Source organism: Suricata suricatta, chromosome 8, assembly GCF_006229205.1.
Source record: "Suricata suricatta isolate VVHF042 chromosome 8, meerkat_22Aug2017_6uvM2_HiC, whole genome shotgun sequence".
Classification (NCBI taxonomy): Eukaryota; Metazoa; Chordata; class Mammalia; order Carnivora; family Herpestidae; genus Suricata; species Suricata suricatta.
Genome location: NC_043707.1, coordinates 122299959 through 122316611, shown reverse-complemented (window position 1 = coordinate 122316611; position 16653 = coordinate 122299959). Strand labels below are relative to the sequence as shown.

Below are 16653 nucleotides of genomic sequence, written 5' to 3'. Positions count from 1 at the left end.
GGAGCAGCTGCTGCTGCCAGAACCAGCATCCAGTTTACTGGAAGAGGAAGCCAAAATGCTGCTGCAGAAACAAGTGAAGGAGACAGAACTATGGCCTCTGCCGTACTTTGATCTAATCTCGAGTTTGCTCCTAATTAGAAGAACCTGGATTGTGTCTAAGCCCATCCACAAGGGTTTCTGAGAAATATGGTTTTTAGCTTTTTAACCTCTACAGTTAGGAAAAGAGTAGAATGGAGACAGCATAAGCTAGGCCACAGAATATTCACCACACTAACACAAACACTGCCCTCCCCCTGACCCCCACTTTACATATGAGGAACCTAAAGCCCAGAAAGGTAAAGAACTTGCCCAGGGTCATTCAGTAAATGAGACAATTGGGTTCCTGACTTCCATTCCAGTGTTTTTACTATTAGGACCAACTCCTCTAAAGGATCAGTAAAAAAACCCAAAAACCAAAAACAAACAAACAAAGAAACCCAACTTCTTTTTTTTAATTTATTTTTTATTTTTTTATAATAGTTTATTGTCAAATTAGTTTCCATACAACACCCAGTGCTTCTCCCCACAAGTGCCCCCCACCATGACCATCACCCCTCCCCTCCTCCCCCTCCCTTTTCAGTCCATGGTTCCTCTCCAGTATTCAGTAGTTTCCCTTGATCTATGTCCCTCACTCTTCCCCGCTCTCTTTCCCCCTTCCTCTCCCCATGGTCCCTTTCCAGGTCTCTCCTGTTAGACCTATGAATGCAAACATGGTATCTATCCTTCTTTAAGAGAAGGAAGAATGCCATATTCTCTTCTTTGGAGAAAAGGAAGGAAGAAGCATGTAGAGATTTCTCGGCAAAGGTAGTGATACTATAGCTTCTGGATCTAGGTCTACTTTCCAGGAAGATGTAGGAAATATTCTGGTTGGAAGAAACCTCAAAAACTATAGAGTTTCCTGCAATTCCTGAGTCAACATATGGATGAACTCAGTTGCCTTGGTGACCATGGCTCTCTTCCACCCCACCCTACTTCCCTTTCTCTCCTATTGGTGCTTTATAACCTGCTGCAAGCTGTTTGGACCATTACCTCAGTGTCGTACATGCCCTGGCTTCTGCCATCGTCCTTGCCCAAAAAGACCAACAAAATCAGAAATCCAGCCCCCAGATGTGTGATTGCCAAGCTATTTCTCATCTGTCCTTGGGGCAGGAGTGGTGTTGGGCCTTCTGAACAACAAGGGCCCCCCTACACCAGAGTGAGAATCTGTTCTCCCAAACTTGGTCCATACCTGATATATCAAGCATAGAATTAGTTCTTTTGTCTCCCCGCCCCCCCCCCCCGCCATATTTCTAAGATATTTGGCATTCAGCCTTTGGGGACCGGTGCTTACTCTCTTGGTGCATCCACTTCCGTAGCCTGAACCTCTTCCATCTTCCCCACCTGCTGTTAGCATGGAGTTGGCTGGTATTGTGACATAGTCTCTGATTGCCATGAGGTGGAGCTCACCTCCAAGCTGCTAGCTTGCTTCCCATTTGACCTTTCCCAAGGAAGCTCAGAAGCCATGTCTTGTTGAAAGTGGAAACTAAGAGTGGAAGGCTCAAGCTGAGAGTCCGTGAACCTGTCTCTTAAGACCAACTTTGTTTTATTTTTTTTTTTATTTTATTTTTATTTATTTTTGAAAGAGGCAGTGTGAGCAGGGGAGGGTCAGCAAGAGAGAGAGACACAGAATCGGAAGCAGGCTCCAGGTTCAGAGCTGACTGTCAGCACAGAGCCCGACGCGGGGCTCGAACCCACGAAATGTGAGATCATGACCTGAGCCGAAGCCAGCGCTTAACTGACTGAGCCACCCAGGCGCCCCTCTTAAGACCAGCTTTGGGGGCGCCTGGGTGGCTCAGTCGGTTAAGCCTCTGACTTCGGCTCAGGTCAGATCTCAGGTTCGTGGGTTCGAGCCCCGCGTCAGGCTCTGTGCTGACAGCTAGCTCAGAGCCTGGAGCTTGCTTCCGGTTCTGTGTCTCCTTCTCTCTCTGCCCCTCCCCCCTCATGCTCTGTCTCTTTCTGTATCAAAAATAAATAAAACATTAAAAAAATTAATTAAAAAAAAAACCAACTTTGATGTGGGAGGAATATTGAGTATTGTTTACTGAGATAAGCGAAGGCGATTTCCTGACATTCTGGGTAAGGTAGGAGAAAAATCAAGTTCCAAATAAATGGGATTGGTGTTCAGAGGAACTGTTATTAGAGTATTTGGTTGTGGGGTGCCTGGGTGGCTCAGTCGGTTAAGTGTCAGACTTCAGCTCAGGTCACAGTCTCCTGGTTTGTGAGTTTGAGCCCCAACTCGGGCTTTCACCGAGCGTGCTTTGGATCCTCTGCCCCTCCCGTTCGCATGTGCGCTCACGCACTCTCTCAAAAATAAAAATATATATTTAAATTAAAAAATAATGTATTTGGTTGCCCACCCCCATCTTCTGCTTTTAGAACTTGACTGTGTCTCTCCCTGTATTCAGAGTTTTGGTTTTTAGGCCTTCAGGATAGATGGCTGGCTGTCTTTTCTGGGTTAAGATGCTATCCATTCCTACTCTCAGATTTGTTTGTTTTGCACCTTCTCCCAAATCGTTGGATTTTATCTAGACCAGTAGGCCATGGAAGAGAAAACCACTGGCAAATATAAATTGGGGGGGAGGAGGGGGGAGGGGGGTTAAATACCAAACCGAGGAGGCCTTGGAGCTCCCTAGACCTTGGTCTAAGCTGTGTGCGGCACCGTGCCAGCCTTGCCTTCCCTAGTTGGGCACGTTGTATCCTTGCTTTCTGCTCGAGGTGGAAGCCTGAGGCCACACCCTGTCTCCCTTACCCTTTTTTCCCCCCTCTAATTTGGGAGAGAAAAGGAGGGAGAGAGATCAAAGGTTCTACACAGACCCCAACCTTGGGATCATGACCAGAGCTGAAATCAAGAGACAACACTCAACGGACTGAGCCTTGCAGGCGCCCCTCCCTTACACTTCTCCTATCTAGAACTCTGCCTTCTTTTCTGTGCTTCTTTCCCCTTCCCTCCCCCACCTCCTCCTTGCTTAAGTTCTAGGATTTCAGCTGATGATCATGGTGGAACAAGGTCTATGTGGTTGGCTTCCTAACAGGAAATGCTTAACTTGGGGAAAGTAGGGAGTTCCTAACTTCTTTGCTTTCTCAAGCTTTACAGCGCTTGTTTCCTGCTGGGATTAGAACAGCCATATTCCAGAAATATGCACTGTTCTTGACTGCTCTAACTCAGGCCCAGCTCTGACCCAGTTTCATTTTTTTTTTTTTTTTTTTTTTTTTTTTTTAGATTTGAGTCCGTTAGCTAGTGACCCTTAAAACACTGTACATTTTTGGCCAAGAGGTGATTTCTGACTAGATAAGACATTGTCTCCTGGCCTAAGTGAGAAAGAAGCCTTTTCAGGGTAGGGCTATGTGTCCAAAGACTGGTCAGGTAGGTAATGTGGTATCATATGGGCCTGGGGTGGACTGTGCACACCGGAAAACAAGTTAGCTCATTCCCCTGTGGGGGTTCTAGGATCTGTTTTTTTTTACAAGTTGGGAAACTGGAGTTTTGTAGGGTTTTTAAGTTTGTTTATTTTGACAGAGAGTGTGTGCGTGGGAGGGGCAGAGAGAGTGGGGGAGAGAGAATCCCAAGCAGACTCCTCACTGTCAGCGCAGAGCCTGACATGGGGCTTGATCTCAGGACCGTGTGATCATGACCTGAGCCAAAATCAAGAGTCAGGATACTTAATGGACTGAACCACCCTGGTGCCCCAGGGGTTTTTAGTGTAAAATCTTGGGATTATTAGAAGAGTCTGTATGGGAATGTCTGGCTGTGGGTTAAAAGGCTCTGGCACCTGTGGGTCTGCCCCCGCAGCTTCCTGCGGACTGCCTGTGTAGCTTTGGCTCCCTTGGAGCTGGTATTTAGAATTTTTCTGGGGGTGGGGACCAGCCGTGGGGAGCACCGTCTACCCACTGCTGGCTCTCCTTGTGTTTGGTGTTTGTTTTATTGGTTTGGGGAGGGGGAAGTGCAGGGGAGATGTTGAGCAGAAGCACTCAACATGATTAAACCTCTAGCTGAGCAGATCTGTGGGAGCAAAATATCGACCCCTGGAAAATCAATGGCTGCTGCAGTGGCCCGAGCTGCCGTTTGCAGGGGCTCCCGCCGCAGGAGTGCAGGCAGCCCCATAGTCTTTCTCCACCCCCCCCTTTTTCACCTCAGAAACGCCCTTGCCCCTTCCCCCTCAGAGGGTCAGATCTACCTCAAGAGATTTTGCTGAGGTGGATTAGAACAGCAGGTTCTTGTATTTTTGTAATTAGATTGAAATTTCTCCAGTGACACAGAGCCCCGCCTCCCAACAGCCTCCTTTCCAGGCGTTCCTTCTCTGCACTGCAGTTCTATCAGGAGCTCTTACCCAAGTGGCCAGGGCCTGTTCAGGGTTGTACTTGGCAGTTTTAGACAGGAGAGAACATTCCCGTGATGCACCCAAGAGTCTCTCCCTCCATGTGGAGGTCTAGAGCTCAGGTGTGGGATTACTGTGGGGGTGAAGGTTAAACAAAAGAGAGAAGACTAAGACTGGGTCTAGAGGATGCTTTTGAGTAGATTATTCATTAAGTAACATTTATGAAGCATGTTGTCTTTTGTGTGCCTGGCATTTTTCTGGTCACTGGTAACATAGGAGGAGATAGCCTGGTCCTTCTCTGGTCCCAGAGGCAGAGTCAACACAGTGCCATCTGTCTTGTCGCACTGGGTCAAGAGGTGCCCTTGGAGGGACTCTGAGCGTCACCCGCGGGGTGAGGGTGGAGGGCCAGAGGAGTCATGCTGGGACTGTGGAGGCTTTGTTCCCACAAAGCTATTCTTACCTTTGAAGTCTCCAACCCAAAAAGTAAATGGTTTTACTCCATAGTTGCTGCACCTGTAGCTTCAAGTAATTGGTTTGGTTTGCTCACCCAGCTCTCGCTGGTGGCTGGGACATGACCACCCGGCAGTGTGAGAGGAGAGCTCTGGTGCCCCCCTGTTGGAGAGCAGCTGTGGCCAGGGGGTTGAAGCTCGCTGGCCTGTAGGGCTGGGTGAGGGGTTGAAATTGCCTGAGATGAGGCTATTGGAGGCCAGGCAGGTTTTGACTTCTCTCTCTGGGCCCCACCCCTGTACTGGAATATTGTGCCAGAGCACATTTGGTACGAATACCAGCAGAGACCAGATACCTCCTTCGTGGGACTTCCTGCTGGTCTCCCTAGATTCTCAGTCACTCTCTCCTTCCTCTTCCCCCCTGTACATTAAGTACCCTTCTAAGGTGAGAGGTGAGAAAAAGTACTGTACTCTTTAGCAAAAGTAAGTTTAAATTAAGAGAGTTCTAGGTGAAAGGGCTGATTTGAAATAAACCATGAAAGAATATCTAGAAAGGAAGAATGGTTTCTAGGAAGAGCAGCTAGGAATGAGGGGAGTATGTGGTATTGCAGACTAGGAGAGCTAGCTTATCTAGTTTCAGTCTGCCCTTCCACAGAGGAGCCAGGCAAGGCCTAGTGAGGTTAACTTGTTAGAGCCATGGAAGTGGTCGCTCAGCATGTCCAGAGACAGGTTGTCGCCAGGCTTTGTGTGGAGCGTGGAGCCTCGCCTCTCACGGTGGCAAGCTTCCCCCTTATAGTAGAAAGAGTGCAAGCTCCACAATCAGAGGACCGTGGGGTTGAATTCCAGTTCTTCTGTTTAGTAGCTCTCTGTCCTTGGGCAAGTCATTTAACTTCTGAGCTTCTGCTTTGGTGAAACAGGGAGAATGCCTGCATCAGAAGACAGTTGTGAGTCCGCCACGTACCTGAGAGTTAGACACACGAGAGTCACCTATTTGTGTCAGTTCTGCTTCCCTTCAAAGAGACTTGCTTTATTCCTCTTAACAGCATCCTTTGAATTTGGAGATTTGGTCTCCCTGAGCTTGATTTATGACTTCTGATGTGTATATAGAGGGGGTTTCCTCCGGGAGGTGGGCCCCTGAGAAAGATTCTGGAGACCAGAAGAGTTCTGACCCTCCTTTACTGTGCCTTCCCCACCAGGCAGCCAGAAGGTACCAGGAAGAAATGTCCCCTTATCCCCAGAACAATAGCCTATTGTCAAAAAAGAGAAGAGAGAGTTTGGGGAGGGGGGGGAGCTTGGGGTAGGGGTTAGGAAATCAAGTTCTCCTAGCCTTTCCCAGAGCAATCTCTGCCATTCCAAACAGTGGGTGTCATTCAAGCAGAAGATGGTGTTTTGTCCTAAACTAAAATGATGGTGCCGGCCCCTCTGCCTTTCTTTTCCCCTTCTTAATCACCTTGCTTAGCCCCTGACTTGAAAGTACCACCAGTATGGGGGCACTGGATGGCTCAGTCGGTTAACTATCCGACCTCAGCTCAGGTCATGATACAGTGGTTCGTGAGTCCGAGCCCCAGTCAAGCTCTGTGCTGATAGCTCAGAGTCTGGAGCCTGTTCAGGTTCTATGTCTCCCTCTCTCTCTCTCTGCCCTTCCTGTGCTCAAGCTCTGTCTCTGTCGCTCTGTCTGTCTTGCTTACTCACTCAAAAATAAACATTAAAAAATTAAAAAAAAAGAAAAGAAAGTACCACCAGTATTAAGAGGCAGCTTGTTCTGTGTGTTGATTCGTACTTGGCATTTCAGCCAGCACCAGCTAGCCTGCTCTCAGGGTGGGGATGGCGGCTCGTCTGTTGCACTGTGACTGCTCATTAGGACAAGTGCAGAGTTCTGTAACTCTGGAATCCCTACCAGTTTGGGGTGGGTCAGATCATCCTTTCTTCCATTTAGCAAAGACTGAGGAAAGGAGCATCTACAACTAAAGCTTTATTGTACTGGATATTTTTTAGAAGTGTTTGAGGTAGCCTCTTGTCCCCTGACGCTTGACAATCAAGTTGCTTAAGGAAGTCTTTCTGGAAAACCAGGTCTCCCCAAAACTCACTTGCCTTACGTAGTTCCTATGTAATTAAGTTTGCCATACTCCCATTTTCCTTGAAGTTTGTCCAAGCTGTTGCCTCCTTCCTTGCTGTCTGCCTTTCTTCAAGAGTCAGGTCCCCCAGCCCTTTCTGTGTTCTTCAGGATTTCCTCCCATTCTCCAGCATGGGAGCAGCCGCCCGCCGTGGCCCTGGATCTGTTAGGTATGCTGCCGGGAAAACACTTGACAAGAGCCCATGCACATTTGTTCGTTTCAGGCTCTGCATTTGGGCTATTCTCATTTAAGTGAGTGTGGCTGCATTGCAAGGTCCCTCGCCACCCCATTCCCCCACCCACAACACACGCACACCCTGTAAGTATGTATGTAGGATTTACCTGACTCTTGGGTGGGTGGTTTGCTCGCCAGTAGTCTGCACAACTTGGCAAAAGCTCCTCTCAACTGAAAGAAGACGAGAACTCCATCTGCGGGTTAACAAAAGCTCCATTTCTCAAGGATTCCGCCAAATGTATGAGAAAACCCTGAATCTGCGCATTTCCACAAGCCTGTTCTTGACACTTGCCTGTTGATGTTATTTAATCTGCGCAGCAAAATGAACTGATGTCATCCCGAGGCTGTCAGGAGACTGTTTGAACCCCCCTCCTCTAACCCTGATCTGGTATCTTCCTGCTTTGAAAATGTACTTCATCAGGCGAGCCAATTCATGTTAGAACTTGCAGCTCTTCCTGCGAGAACACTGGCTGGCCTTCCCCCCCCCCCCTCCCTCAGTGAGGTATGGACTGTGTGATTTCAGGCATGGTTTTGTTGTGGTGTGAAGAGAAGGTGTTAGCTGCTGAGTTCTGTTTGTCAGCACAGCCTGACAAACCCATGCTGGCACTTGCTGGGGCTGGGCAGCCAATCACAGCTGGAACGGTTATCGTCATGGAGTCCCTGTGGGCTTCCTCTATCAGGTCACATCCCAAAATAACATTGGGCAGTATTTCAAGTGAAGAAACGAAGGCTTTCGGGGCTGTAGCCAGCCTGGAGTGTGAGATTCTGTGTGAAATACTTGGACCTGCTCCAGCGCTTTTGATCTGCATGGTAGATGAGCAATAAAATGCATGAAACACGTTGGAAACACGTGAGGAAATTCTCCCTGGCCCTGCTGCTTCCTTGGAACTGGCAGGGCACTGAGTGGGCTGATCCTCACCTCCCATCTCTCGGCAGGATTATGCTTGGAAGAGAGCTAACCCCGGGGAAAGAGAGCTTTCCACTTAAGGGGCATTGCCACAGTTCTTCCAGTAGACCTCCTGGAAGGTACCTGTTAGGTGGGCCCTTTTGGAAGAACTGAGACCCTGAGTTTTGAGATGCTAAAAGTGGCCCCCACCAGGGAGAATAGGGGGTTGGATTGGTTGAACTTTGCCTGTGTGAGGTGTGTTGTAGAAAGCCAGACTTGTTTGGCACATTGAGGTCTGACTCAACAACCAGACATCCAGCTTTTTGTGGAACAAAAGACCTGAAAAACTGGCTTTTTGTAGGGTAGAAAGCAGAGGTGTGTCCCATGCAGTAAAAGGACGTGGAGTTCAGAGCAGTATCTGTTCATGTAGATAGAGGGGAGAGACATCACTTGGAGTCTTCCTCACTAACCAGTCCCTCTTAATTCCCAATAAAGACATTTGCTGTGATTAGCCATTGGGACTGATTGATATGTCTTACATCTTACACGCCTTGTGCGTTGTCAGATCTCTCATTCCAGGGTGTTACTGCTGGTAACTGCATATTCCTTCCATATGGCCCCAACCATATGGTGCCAATGGACTTTCATGCATAGGCCCCAGGGGTACCACAAACTCAGATGTGCCTAGTCTTCCTTCGTATAACTGCGAAAACCAAGCCCAGCTTGTTGCCAGCTTTTGTCCAAGGCCACAACTGATAAGTGCCAAGGACTAGGCCTTGGTCTCCTAACTGAAAGGTGTGGCACTTTTCCCTCAGTCTATATAGTAGGACAGCATAATGGAGAGAGAGAACGAGAGACCGCGAGAGCGCACATGGGCTTTGGAGTTCCACAGACCTGGGTTCACAACCTCATGTCTGCCACTTACTTGCTGGATGACCTGGACACGTAACCCAGTCACTCTGGCATCAGCGTGCTCATCCTCACGTTAACGGTACTACTTCCAAGAGTGGTAGGAAATGAAGGAATTCCATAAAGTGCCTGGCACGTCATACATGCTAAAGTGGGAAATGACCTGTCTCTTCTGTGCTAGCATTGGGGTTCTTAAAAAAAAAAAAAATCAACTACCCCCATGCTGACCAGTTGCCATTCGCTGGAAATGACAGTTTGAGAGATTGGCCTCCAACCAACCAAATCAGAGATGATAGGATTCGTGCTGCTTCCTTCCCTACTATTATTCTGTGCCCCAGCATCCCAGCCCGCGTGGGGCTGCTGTGGATGGTGGTTTATTTAGCACTTTTCCTCCAAGAGCTTAGGGTACTTTATCAAGACTGACAGCCCTCTTCAGAGTGCCTTTGTGAAGGAGGCCACCGCACTGCCACCATGGGTCCCTCCAGGGTCCTTAGAGCCATGTCACAGGAGCTGCTGTTTTCTTCAAGCTCCTGGGATTTCTCTGCTGGACTAGCACATTCATTTGTGGATCTGTGGAGAGCCTGGTTTTTACAGAAGTTGTGGCTGAAGGAGCATCCGTAGGCCCTGCCCGACCTATAGCAGTGGCTGGTGGCTTGTTGTTGGTTTTTTCCTTCCTTTTTTGTCCCCCTCCTAAGTTCCTCAGAAGATTTCCAAGGATATACATCAAGTTGAGCAGGGGTTCCTCAGTGGAGGGCAGCAGAAAATTTTTTAAAAAGTTTATTAATGTTTGTTTATTTTTGAGAGAGACAGAGCGTAGGCAGGGGAAGGGCAGAGAGAGGGAGATACAGAATCAGAAGCAGGCTCCTGGCTCCAAACTGTCAGCACAGAGCCCGATGTAGGGCTCAAACCCATGGACTGAGAGATCATGACCTGACCTGAAGACGGAGGCTTAACCAACTGAGCCACCCAGGTGCCCTGGAACTATTCAAATCGCTTAATTTGTTTTGTTTTTTTTTATTTATTTTTAAGTTTATTTATTATTGAGAGAGAGAACAAGCTGGGGATGGCAGAGAGAGAGAGGGAGACCCAGGTTCCGAAGCAGGCTTCAGGCTTTGAGCTGTCCCCGCAGAGCCCGACGCAGGGCTCGAACTCCCCAACCATGAGATCATGACCTGATTAGAAGTCAGACACTTAACTGCCTGAGCCACCCAGGCACCGCAAAACAGTTAATTTTTCAAAGCCATTTGAAAAGAGCCAAGTTCTTATGGATGGACCTTTGATTCCTGTTCTGTTTCAAAATACACTGATTTCTTTTTTTTTTTTGGAAGCAAATAGTCCTTATTACCAGGAGCTGGCAGATTGATAAGGAATGGAGACTGAAGGAAGGAATGCTGAGGGAATGTACGGGCCCCTGTAAAAGGGAGCATTGAGCTGTGATTTCTGATACAGACCAGAGCCTACCAAGTGGCTTTCAAGGCCTACACAGTTGGCTTCTCTTGTCTTCTTGCTGCCTCTTTTGAGTTTATTCTCCTGGGCTCAGAGGCCAGGGGTCCCTGGTATAGCTCAGCCCTCAACATGGGGATGGAACCCAGGGCTTTTTATAGCTACAGGTACTTTAGTCCTTTGGAAGGGAAGATACACTGGTGTTACCTAGAGGAGGACCTTCTTGAGTTCTCATCCATGATGGGACTAATTCTAATTGCATATTTAAAGCCTGTTATGGTGTTCTAGGTCTGCTGTTTAGAGGAAAGTTAGAATTTTCTGACTTTCTGGGCTAACACTGGAGAGCTGGACACATACACAAATGTATACCTACGTGCCTGCCTTGCCTTCAGGGCAAGCTTTGTTCACAGGGTGCTCAGCGGAAGTGTTCCCAGCTTAGTGAAGTAACCCAGTGGTTTGCAGAAGGTCCAGCCAACCTGGATACTTGGGGGAGAGCCCAAGAGGTACCCTCTGTCCTTCAGTGTTAACTCTCAAACTCCAGGGTCAAAGTCCTCGAATAATCTTTCCAGGATGAGCCTGTTGTGGGAATGGCAATCAGGATCAGGCCATCAGGATCTTCTTTCTCTTCAGATGTGTCTCTCTAAGAGAACTTCTTTCTTAACCACTTGACTATTAAGAGTTTACCCAGACCTGAGGAAAATCATACCCAAAGTCTCATCTTTTCTTCAGAATATAATTACTTCCCAGCTTGAAGTTAATGTGTAGTGTTGAACCAGTGGCATTGCTAGAGAATGAAGCCGGGGGGGGGGGGGTGCATTTTCTGTGGCGAATATTTTTCATATTGAGCTCTTGGTTGCTAATTTTGGAATTTACTGACCTAGAGTGAACTCTTTACTGATTATTTCAAGGCAAGCAAGGCCCCCCAATAAACGTCAAGTTCTCACTAAAAAAAAAAAAAGCTAAGACAAAACTGGATTTGTTTAGTTGGTAAACATTTGTTTGTCCCTGTTGTGGGCCACTCGTCAGGAATATGGTCCCAGACCTTCTTGGCAGCTAGGGAATTATCTTTCCTATACAATACATCTCTTTCCCACCTCCTACCCTTTAAGTTTATTGTATGGTAACTTGGAGCAAGTGTGTCCTTGGTGAATGTACTTTATAAGAGCTCACTCCTGGTGCCATCCTGGCAGTGTTTTGTAAAGTTTCTCCATTAGAAAAAAACTAAAGGCTCACTGAAAGAGCAGCTTTCTTATTACTGTAGGTGTTGAGGACAGGAAAGAAGATGAAAGTACTAGATGATCTGCTTCTGGTAGATAGACCATAGGTCAGCAAACCCCAGCTTATGGGTTAGTTTCTTTTATTTATGTGTGTGTGTGTGTGTGTGTGTGTGTGTAAAATATGCACGTTTTGTACACACACATATACACGTTTTATTAGAACACAGGGAAGGGGTAAAAAAAAAACCACTTGTGTTTATGTATTATCTGATTATGCTTTTGCACTATGATGGCAGAGTTGAGTAGTTGGTACAAGCACTAACGGCCCACAGAGTCTAGAATATTTTCTATCTGGCTCTGAATAGACTTTGCTGTCTGTAAGCTTTAGTAGCAGGACTACGTAACATGTACAGTATATTTGCTCTTGGTTGGTTAAGGAAAATGTTAACAATATAGGACGACTGTTGAAAGAAGAGCCTTTCTGCCTAATATTGCTAATCCATGTCCTTGTGTGTATGTTTCAGGATCTGTCTGGTTCAATAGACGATCTTCCCATGGGGACAGAAGGAGCTCTGAGCCCTGGAGTGAGCACATCAGGGATTTCCAGCAGCCAAGGAGAGCAGAGTAATCCAGCTCAGTCTCCTTTCTCTCCTCATACCTCCCCTCACCTGCCTGGCATCCGAGGCCCCTCCCCGTCCCCTGTTGGCTCTCCCGCCAGTGTTGCCCAGTCTCGCTCAGGACCACTCTCGCCTGCTGCAGTGCCAGGTACCCTCAAGTGCTGGACTTTGGGGAGAGGGAAAGGGGACTGGCCCCCAAAGATATCAGGGAGCCCCAGCCTTCCATTGCCACAAAGAGCATGCTTGCAAAGCTTCCCTTCAGTATTTGAAGAAGAGAGATGGGAGCCCCTGGGTTGGGTCCCTCTGTGTATGTGGTGTCAGGAGGTGGTATTGGTATTGGCCTGCCCAGGAGCCGTCTCTCTCTGCAATGACCTTTGAGCTAGAATTTCCAGGCTTAGCCACGATTGGCTTCTTTCTCTGTTTGGAGCAGGCAACCAGATGCCACCTCGGCCACCCAGTGGCCAGTCGGACAGCATCATGCATCCTTCCATGAACCAATCGAGCATTGCTCAAGATCGAGGTGAGACCCTGGGCTTTCAGGGAGGTGTGGAGGTCTAAGGGAGCCATTTGGTTGTCCTCTGCAATAGCTTTTGGAGAGCTGTGTGACCAGGAAGCATAGGACAATCCCAGCAGCAAATTGTGAAGTTAGAATGGGCGTGACTGTGGTGGTGGTGCCAGAATTCTGTTCCATCACACACGCACCACTCTTTGTTCCTCAGTGTTTGGGTTCTGATGGATTCCTCCCTACATTGTACCTCATTTGGTCAGCAAATACTAAGACTTGGCATCAAATCTTTACCCTTCAAATCATGTACCACTTTGTTGTCATTGCTGTTTGTCTTTTCAAGCCCCCATTTAGTAGAAACAGTTGGCATGCCCTGGTTAATGGCTGTGTCACTTTGGAGGGTCCCTAAAAGGGCACATAATTATAGAGCAAATAACTTAAGAGACTTCATGCAAGTATTTTCTGAAGAAAACGTAGATGGTGAAGTCCTGTGATAAGGAAGCACATTTATCTTACTGTACTGAGGTAATAACTTCTGTGGACACTACCCACAAATAGGTTACATGCAGAGGAACCCCCAGATGCCCCAGTACAGTTCCCCCCAGCCCGGCTCGGCCTTATCTCCGCGTCAGCCTTCGGGTGGACAGATGCACACAGGCATGGGCTCCTACCAGCAGAACTCCATGGGGAGCTATGGTCCCCAGGGGAGTCAGTACGGCCCACAGGGTGAGTATACTGCCCAGTTAGGAGTACACAGAGGTGGGAGGAGAAGACAGTTCCTTGTCTGATATGCTGCTGTCTGGGTTGCAAGAGTAGGATTGTCCTTTGCTTTAAATCCACCAAAGCCAGGCCCTAACATAGGGAAGGATGGTCGCCCTGGGAAGGTCTCTGAGCCTCTTTCATCTATAAAATGGGGATAAGGTGTTTAACCCAAGACTGGGCACAGACACTTAGTAGTAATTAAAATAAACTAGTTCTTATAGAATATATCTTTGCTCAAAATGAGTCCTGGATCCTGGACAGATGTAAAACTGAGTGTCTTACACAGAGCGTAGAGAAGGTAGGTTGCGCGTATAGAAAGGAAAGAGTTCTGAGAGCTGAAGGGCTTGGGTAGCAACGAAGCCAGTGCCTGCCAGCCAGCCAGCCAGCCTTGCTTTGTGCTGTGCTGTCTTTAAGATGAGAGGACAACCGAGGCCTGCCTTTATATGCTCCTGCCTCCCCCCACCTTTGTTGGTGTTGTTTTTAATGGGGTGAAGGCTGCTTCATGAAGTTGGTCTCTTACCAGACCAAACAAATATTGAGTGATTCCCATCATTTATTATCTTTGGCATTGTAGAGCTGATCAAGATTAAGGAGTTGCTAGTGAGTCACTAACCAAGTCTTTGTGTCTTCTCTTCTTTCCCTCACAGGAGGCTACCCCAGGCAGCCAAACTATAATGCCTTGCCCAATGCTAACTACCCCAGTGCGGGCATGGCTGGAAGCATGAACCCTATGGGTGCTGGAGGTCAGATGCATGGGCAGCCTGGCATCCCACCTTATGGCACACTCCCTCCAGGGAGAATGAGTCATGCCTCCATGGGCAACCGGCCTTATGGCCCTAACATGGCCAATATGCCACCTCAGGTTGGGTCAGGGATGTGTCCCCCACCAGGGGGCATGAACCGGAAAACTCAAGAAACTGCTGTCGCCATGCATGTTGCTGCCAACTCTATCCAAAACAGGTAAGGCAAATGAAGAGTGTCAGCACAAGGAAACAAACTGTAAAGTGATTCAGGTTCTTGAGACACTTCGGGTTCTAAACCATCCCATCTTGGTAAACATAGATTTATTGAGAGCTCTTTCGAAAACTGAGTTTCCTTACAGTGAAATACATATCAAACGTGCTGGTTCTTTTTTTTTTTTTTTTTTTTTTTTTGTAAGTTTATTTTGAGAAAGAGAGAAAACCAGCAGTGGGGGGGTTGGGGGGGAGAGGATGCAAAGGTGTTAATTCTTTTTTTTTTTAAATGTTTTTTATTTTTGAGAGACAGAGACAACATGAGTAGGGAGGGTCAGAGAGAGGGGGAGACACAGACTCTGAAGCAGGCTCCAGGCTCCAAGCTAGCTGTCAGCACAGGGCCCGATGTGGGGCCTGAACCCACGAACCGTGAGATCATGACCTGAGCCGAAGCCGGACACTTAACCGACTGAGCCACCCAGGCACCCCCAAAAGTGCTAATTCTTAAGCATCTTCAATTGGTATCAAGTTTCACATGACCAGATATTATATGTAAACAGATTATTTTGATTAGTAAATTAAGTCTTCTCAGTTTCTTCCTTTCTTGTATCAATCTAGTTTTTGGTTTCCAAAAGGATTTTTAATGATACACATGACTTGGATCTGTAGTGTGAGAAATAGAGGATGGGAAGGTTGTGGTTTGCCATTTCTCTGCTGTTCTCTATGGTTCTTTGTGTTTGAGTCTGGTACTGAAGTGCAGAGAGCTCATGTGATTTGGTTTAATGACTTGAAGATTCATCATCTATTCTTCCTTGGCCACTCAATTTGGTGTCTGTTCACTTCAGTGAATATGATTCTACTAGTTTTTGAAGGCTCTATCCATGCACCCCATTGTTGGTAGCTCCAGTTCTTAAAGTGACTTGTTTTATGGGAATCTTGATGAACTAAGGTAGACTAGGGTGATTGACGGTAAAGAGGTGAGTTTGGTAGTACTTCAAAGAACGATGGAACCATAGGGTTTGCAGTAGGTCCATCAAGGAAGCACCTCCAGGTGCTAGCCATGCTGTGAAGGGTCCAGTTTGGTTGGGATTTGACATAATAAAGAATGGTAAATTTGAACATTTAATTTAGGCCTTTTGCCATATAGAGGGTCCTTGTATAGAAACACATTTTGACACTGGAAGTGCCTCAGAGGGAGGCAGTACTTAGACACACTATAGGGCTTCCTTCTTCAAGGGCTGTATCCTTTAAAATTGAGCTTTATGATGTCCTGTTTGGTGCCTAAACCCTCTAAGAACCTTTTGTGGGAGGTAGAAGAGGGGACTATCTAGGTCAGGTGATGGTACATGGTTTGGTTTGGGAAGCCCATAAACTTTTTCCTTGTAGAAGCCTCATAAGATTATCTTGGCTCACAAACTGTTTAGCTCAGGTCCAAGTGTGAAAGCTCAGTGTCTGTCTCTCTCACACTTTCTGTCTTCTTCCTCAGGCCACCAGGCTACCCCAATATGAATCAGGGAGGCATGATGGGAACTGGACCTCCCTACGGACAAGGGATTAATAGTATGGCTGGTATGATCAACCCTCAGGGACCCCCGTATCCCATGGGTGGAACCATGGCCAACAATTCAGCAGGTAAGTCCAAGTTATTGCTCACTCCCGGAATTTCTTCTAGAATGATCTTCCTGTCACAAACTTGTTGGACTTGAGAGGTTTTTTTGTTTCTTATAAAGGGATGGCAGCCAGCCCAGAGATGATGGGCCTTGGGGACGTCAAGTTAACTCCAGCCACCAAAATGAACAACAAGGCAGATGGGACACCCAAGACAGAATCCAAATCCAAGGTAATGATTTATATCTTGACTCCTCTCAACTTTCTGTCCCATCCTCTCCAGTGATAGGAAGGAAAAAGAAAAGAGGGTGACTAGACTTGCCTCTTCTAATCATGAAGGTTCCCAGGCTAATAGCTCATTGAATTAGATTTCAGTTTTAGCCTAAGGGGTCCTGATGTAAATAACACAGTGTTCTCACAGCTGTCTGTTATAGAGGAAATGCCGGGCCGGCAGTGTAGAGTTCTCTGCACTGCCGTCTGTGAAACTGTGTACCCTGTCCTTGTGCATTGATAGGTGGTGTGTGCCATGGGCAACTAGTTCCTCTTCTTTTCCTGGACCTTACTC

General features: G+C 47.4%; 1 protein-coding gene across 1 annotated transcript in view; it reads left to right on the top strand.

Annotated features, from left to right (window-relative positions):
- The window catches only part of ARID1A (AT-rich interaction domain 1A), a 42195-nt gene that overhangs the window by 13886 nt on the left and 11656 nt on the right, over positions 1 to 16653 (top strand). The window contains exons 4-9 of the mRNA XM_029950021.1: positions 12168 to 12408; positions 12691 to 12780; positions 13324 to 13491; positions 14175 to 14487; positions 15967 to 16112; positions 16211 to 16320. Of these exons, the coding sequence (XP_029805881.1) occupies positions 12168 to 12408; positions 12691 to 12780; positions 13324 to 13491; positions 14175 to 14487; positions 15967 to 16112; positions 16211 to 16320 (1068 nt within the window). The remainder of the gene's footprint in view (positions 1 to 12167; positions 12409 to 12690; positions 12781 to 13323; positions 13492 to 14174; positions 14488 to 15966; positions 16113 to 16210; positions 16321 to 16653) is intronic.